The 6,659-nt window shown below is 37.0% G+C and overlaps 1 protein-coding gene across 1 annotated transcript; it reads right to left on the reverse strand.

Annotated features, from left to right (window-relative positions):
- Nucleotides 1-756: 756 nt before the first annotated feature.
- Nucleotides 757-4,865, reverse strand: LOC311302847 (GTPase IMAP family member 9-like). The gene is made up of 3 exons (XM_084428937.1): nucleotides 4,536-4,865; nucleotides 2,890-2,925; nucleotides 757-2,755 (listed from the first exon to the last, which is right to left on the reverse strand). The coding sequence occupies exons 1-3, from the start codon at nucleotides 4,567-4,569 to the stop codon at nucleotides 1,854-1,856; spliced, it is 972 nt and encodes a 323-aa protein (XP_084285063.1). The 5' UTR covers nucleotides 4,570-4,865; the 3' UTR covers nucleotides 757-1,853.
- Between the last annotated feature and the right edge of the window lie 1,794 nt (nucleotides 4,866-6,659).

The following is a 6,659-nucleotide window of genomic DNA, read 5'->3' on the forward strand; positions in this document are numbered from 1 at the left end:
GGGGGATCAAAATATGTAAAAAAAAAAATTAAAAAAAAATCCCATTCATTGATAATGTAGGCCTAGGCTACAAAAGAAATGTAATGATTAGTTATTTAGAGATTTATCTTTGACTTGTTGGTAGAATATTGCTATCAAAAATGGAAGGGTTGTCAAGATCCGCTTGTACAGCAATAGATGATCCAAAGTCATTTGCTATACAAGTTAATAAGAAAATGTAGGCTTTTAATTTTAAGAATAGGCCACATTACTTAAATATAGGTATAGGCAATTTAGTTCATCAATGTGGTTTAATTGCTATTGACTTCAAAGTTTCTAATAGTAGGAATTTTCTAAAAAAAAAATGATGTAGGAAAAATCTTCTTGTAAAATAATAATAGGTATACTGGTAAAAGTTTTATTTCAAACTTGCCAGTGATACTACAGGAATAAAGGTGATGTCAAGTATAAATGGCAACTAAAAAATATGGTTTAGTTGTGTTAAGTGGATCTGTTGAACGAAATGCAATATCATAACTATGTTTTCAGTGGTGTATAAACACTTTATATAATGAACCGTTATGTTTTTATTACCTTAGAATGAGCATTTCTATCACACACCGCGGGTCTCCTTACATAGACATGTTTCTACGGTGGCCCTGAACGGAAACATGCTTCGTCACTATGTTGTTCTTTGTGCAAAGAAGCTAGCTAAAGTCAGAGAATAAAACACTCACACAATTTTGAACAAGTAACAATACTACTCACAATAACATATCGTTTTACTGAAAAATTTATTAATTTACATATATATATTTTTTTACATTTTTTTATTGAAAAACATGGAGCATAACAAGAACATCTCCAAAAAACAAACCATTTTATATATATTTATATCTAACCTGATAATGATAGACTTACAGGAATTAAACCCAAAGCACATATTTCAGGGGTCATTGAAATTGGTAGTCGGTAAAAAAAAAAAGTGATCTCTAAATTAGGCTATTATAGACAGTGGGCTAAATGCTACTACAGTTAGCCATCTCATTCCAAGATCTTTTTGTGTGAAGTGAACAAATCCCTCACACTCAATTTTTCATAACTCGCCTGTTTGTACTTAATAAACCAATAAAAACATTTGGCGCGAGGTCACAGCGTTTGGGTTTGCGCGCTAACAAGGTTTGCATATAGAAAGTAAAGGCTACAGGCTAAAACACTCGAGGTTAGAGCCAGGGCAGACGACAGGATGAAGCGTGCAAAGAAAAGTAGTGTGTGGGACCATTTCACCAAAAAGAATGACACAGATGTAAGTTGCAACTTGTGTGATACAGTGCTATCAACGCTAGAGCTTCTAACGCTAGACAAACGCCTTTATTTTCAACGCGATCACCTTGTACCCAAACCATTTCGAAACTAAGGAGCCATTTGTTCTCCAATTACATACAAGCTAGCTTCCTCGGCGTCGCATTTGCGGGACTCATGTTTCGTGCTGTAGGGGATTTTAAAAAAGTGATGTGAGTGGAAGGGCGGCAGTGTGTGTGTGTGTGTGTGAGTGGGAGGCAGAGCGGCAGAGAGATGCGACAGAGTTGCGAAATTGTAGGCGCGGCTCGAAATGGCTGTTATTTCAAATAGCATATTTTAAACTAACCGGTTAACCGGTTTCAACCGGTTAATGGGGCTCGGTGGTCGGTCAAGAAAATTTTTAGTTTTCGCCATCCCTACCTCAAACAAATCCCCAACCTTACGAATGCCCTTTAGTGCCCACTGTTTAAAGCCAGAGTAATTTTCCCCTGGTCTGAAGTCTCTATTTCCCCAAACAGGAGAAAGGTAAGAAAGAGTTGGGACTTCTTCCAATGTGTGCTGAACATCATTCATTAGATGTTGAGAAACTTCTCGAAGATCTTTACTATATTCTGATTAACACAAATCTGTTCAGCCTCCTGTCTGCTCCCTCTGAGCTTTGCTTCATAAAAGCACTTTACATTTTTACTCTGATTCAGTTGTTCCAGCTCTTTGATCTTCTTTTCTTTCTCCTGCTCAGATGCTGATAGTGTCTCTATTCTCTCCTGTAGTTTCCTATTTTCTTCACTAAATCTGGACTCCAGTTCTCTCTCTTTCTCTTGTAGTTTCTTCTCATATTCTCGTCTCAGATCCTCCTCTTTATTGTTCAGCATGAGCTCCACATCTCTGTAAGATTCACTGGTGTAAAATCCTCCACCATTATCAGAGACCATGGCATCAACTTTCTCCAGCAGCTCCATAACCTGATTACGATCCTCCATGTCTTTATTGTTGAACACATGATATCTTTCTCCACAGCGCCTCAGGGTTTCACTGAGATCCTCATTGGCTTTAATGAATTCTTCAATAGTGCTGTCTGTCAGTTGATCACCGTGTGTGAAGAGGATGAGTGTGTGTTTATCTGCTTCTTCTCCAAATACAGCTCTGATCTTCTCCACTGAGAGTTTCTCCTCTTCAGCGAATGTCTCCAGTTTAATGACCAGGATGATGGCGTGAGGTCCAGGTGCCGTCATGTTTATACACTTACTGATCTCCTTTTTCAGAAGCTCCTCCTCTGCAATATCTGTGTCAAACATACCGGGAGTATCAACCACTGTAATTTCTCTTCCAGCAACTTCTTCAGTCTGTTTCCCACACTCTCTAGTCACAGATGAAGGGCTTTTGGCGGCTCTGAAGGCTTCTCTGCCCAGGATTGTGTTTCCAGAAGAGCTTTTCCCTGCTCCAGTGATTCCCACCATCACCAGTCTCAAAGACACTGAAAAAGAGTGACACAGAATCAGAGAGAGAGGAGACTTCAATAAACATCAATAAACATCAATAGGGCATCAATAATCTAAAATGGGTTGATTGTGAATTGATTCAAAAACATTTGTGAACAAATATACTCACTATTCGGATTATTAAAAATAAAGCTGCCCCTTCTACCTACAACAAAAAGAGAAAACAATTTCATTAAAGGTACAATATGTAAGAATTTTGTAATAAAATATCCAAAAATCACTTGCACAGTGTGATACATTTCCTGCAGTTGTGTACTTAATTTATATTTCAGAGAAATTCCAATTTTAAATAAAGGCCCGTCCCGGAAAAAAATGTCACCTGTCAATGACGCAATATCCGCGCTATCCTCGGTTTCCGCTCGTACTGCCATAGCCATGACGTAACCATGGCGACAGACGTGGACAGACGTTTAGCGGCACGCAGTTCTTATTTCGTCAAACATTATGGACCATGTCAAGGAGACTTTGGGACAAAAAAGGAGAACTAAACCGAGGATCAATATCGGCATGGCATTTTCAAGATTGCCAAGAGCTTCGCGTCCGTGACAAACTTAGACTTGACAGAGCTTCACGAGTCATGACTTGACAGTGACACCGCTCTTGAACATTCTTTATTAGTCAGGTGAGCAAATGTACATAAATCAAATCAATGTTATATATAGCTCAACATGATGAAATGTTAGAATATGATCTGTATCTTATTCTAATGTTCATATAGCTTACTAGTAAGCTGCTAGTCTCATATAGCCAACAAACTAACACGTAGAATAACATTATAACTTTCAAAACACTAAAGTGCTGTTTAGTATTATAGTGTAACAGCGCAGCGTTCCCTCAAGTTTAATTTGTCAAATAAACTGACCTGTGTGAGCACTAATTCAGCACTTGCGTTCGGTAGAATTAAATATCCTTATTCTTTTATATCCGCAGGACTCGCATGTGGCACTGATATCTATTATTAGCATGTGGCACTGATATCTATTATTAGCAATCGCGCCCTGCTTCATACCACAGTCATGTTAAAAAACATGAATGTTTTCACTCATCCATTAACATTATTAGATCCATCAGCTTGTCACTGCGTCATCAACATACGCCTTTGTTATTGTAAGAGGTTAGTGACCCCTCGCTGCTAAAAAAAATACATATTGTAGCTTTAATTTCCTTTATTTCACTAATTAAAATATTCAAAATAGAGGCTGTGAGGCATCTTTTTTGATTGAATACAAAGACTAGCTTAAGGATATATGACAAAGACGCCCCTCCCCTCCCCCCTCCCCCCTCCTCCTCCTCCACCTCCTCCTCCTCCTCCTTCTCTCTATGTACAATACTATTTTTATTAATCTTTTTATAATATTCTGCATTTTAAAGTAGTGAAAAGTCCAGATTCAAGGCTACTCGACAGTCTCATAGGCATTCACAGCACATTTTGTTGCCATTTTAACCATACTTCAATTTCAAACGTTTGATATTGCTTTGCAGGAATCCTCTATTATCATAAATTAAAATTATGTAACTGACAACACGAAGTGTAGGCCTAAGTAACGATGAAGGAAAGCTAATAAATGCAGGCTCTTTTCAGATTCGGAGGTAAAGCTTTCCTCGCTGAAATCGAAAGTAAAACAGAACGAAGACTGGAGAAAACGCACACTTATCTGTGCTTAGTTAATGCATTTATTTTGCCCAAAGTTAGTCTCGAATTGTTCTTAAAGGCAGAAAGTTAGTCTCGAATTGTTCTTAAAGGCAGAAAGTTACCTGCTGTCTCTGTTGCGGCGCTTGAGGAGGCCATGGTTCAGTTCAGATGTATCTGCGCCACTCGCGCTGATAATGGCGAATCTCTCCGCGAGCGCTGCGATCACCGGAACCAGGAAACAAGCGAAAATAAAGTCATACGAATAATTTCTGCCAAATAGTACAATCTGCGGAGCCTGGGGGTGAGATATAGCGTAGTTGTGCCAACTTATATATAGTGATGGCAATTTAAAAAAAAACTGCTTCATGAAGCTTAGAAGCCTTTACGAATCTTTTGTTCTGAATCAGTGGTTTGGAGCGTGTATCAAACTGCCAGAGTCACGTGATTTCAGTAAATGAGGCTTCATTACGTCATAACTGTTTCGAAACACTTAGAAATTTCAATGGATGACCGCTGGGGGCGATGATCTCTGTCAACCCATGAATCATGAGGAGTCACTGAGAACCAATGAACAACTGTCTGTGGGTTTTACCAGTTTTATACATTTGTAGACGTTTTAAATAGACATTTGTATAATGTAGAGTCTTGGCCTGTTTAGCTGAGCCATTCATAGAACAAACAAAACAAACCATGGCAATTGATAAAATAACATATACACTTGATAATCTTATTAGATGATAATTCCAATTGAAAGATTTTACTTTGAATAAAAAATTGCAAATTTCGAAGCCTCGACACAATACGACACATTTGCTTCAAATGTTTCAGTGTTTCACGAAGCATTGATCTGCCCACCCCTACTTATATGATTTAACGCTGTGAGCTAATATAATGTATTAAATACAGATATATAAATATTTGTGTTTTTGGAGCTGATGTTTAGGGGAGTGGCACTACGGAGCCCCTTAAGGGACATGGTGAAGAAAAAATAATGAGATGGGAGGAAACTTTTTTTTCTCTATAGCAAATTATTTAAATATTTACGGAAAAAAAATATAGGTGAAGGAATAATATGAGAGGAAAAATAATTTGTCAATGCTTTTATGTTCTCTCGCAAATGTTTTATCTTCCCCCTCAAAAAAACTCTTGCAAAGTTTTGCGAGGAAACGCAAAGTTTCTCGGAGGAAAGCAAAACATTTGTGAGAGAATGCAAAATATTTTTTTTTTCTCCCATGTAATTTTTTTCCATCACCATGTACCACCATTTAGGACCTACCCAGCTAACAAACTTCGTTATAAGAACGTTCTCCAAATATTCAGTTTTGGTGGAACGTGAAAAATGTCCAGTTTTCTTGACGTTAGAGGAACGTGTTTTAAAAGGTATAATGTTCCTCAAACGTTCTTTCAACTTCATTTTAATTTAAAATTCAAATGTTGAATTTTAAATCAAAATGAAGTTGAAAGAACGTTTGAGGAACATTATACAGCAAAAACTCCAGTGTTGAATGAACTCTCCTGGGAGTTTATTTGGCTCCAGCCTCAAGAGTGTAAAGTGTTAAAATATGAGTGTTAAATGACACTCAAGAGTGTTAAAGTTAATCAGATAATTAAGTGATTAATTGAGTGATGATTGAGCATTATTGAAGACACCTGATGTTAACAAGCAGAATCTAATTTTAAGTCAACATTATGGAGATCAGTGTTTGCTTAGTTGAGCTCTTGACCCTTAAACTACTAACATTAGACTTTGTTTTGCTGCTGTATGAGTTATGACAGCTAGACAAACAAAGTGAAAATGTGATCAGGTGATGTTGGATTGAAAATAATCATCATTTGACCTGAGTCATAAACTCATTCAGAGAGTTAGGTTTACATTGTTGATTACAGCAGCCCTTTGATTCTATAACACAGGGGTACTCAAGTTCAGATGCCAAGGGGGCCACATTTAAACCATATTAAATGTGAAGGGCCACAAATTACAACTTGCATCGTAAAACTTTATTTATGACAATATTTACAGTTTTTACTTGTATAGAAATTCAGTTTATTACCTATCTTGCTAGGTAAGTATTGCTAGTCTTTGTTCTATTTAAAGTAATACTGAACATAAAATATAAATTTAAATCTGGAAAATAATTTTCTTGCGATATTAATGCAAAAAAAGAGAGTTCATACTTAGAGTATTAAAAAACCTTGCTAGTTAAGTCTTGCTAGTCTTTGTCCAATTTAAAATTATACTGAACATG

The sequence above is a fragment of the Rutilus rutilus genome (assembly GCF_951802725.1).
Source record: "Rutilus rutilus genome assembly, chromosome: 1".
In the NCBI taxonomy this organism is placed as follows: domain Eukaryota; kingdom Metazoa; phylum Chordata; class Actinopteri; order Cypriniformes; family Leuciscidae; genus Rutilus; species Rutilus rutilus.

Coding starts and splice junctions, on each gene's coding strand:
- LOC311302847 (XM_084428937.1), bottom strand. CDS start 4,569: ATGGCCTCCTCAAGCGCCGCAACAGAGACAGCAG. Junction 2,926..4,535: donor CGCCGCAACAGAGACAGCAG/GTAACTTTCTGC, acceptor TTTTTGTTGTAG/GTAGAAGGGGCAGCTTTATT. Junction 2,756..2,889: donor TATTTTTAATAATCCGAATA/GTGAGTATATTT, acceptor ACTCTTTTTCAG/TGTCTTTGAGACTGGTGATG.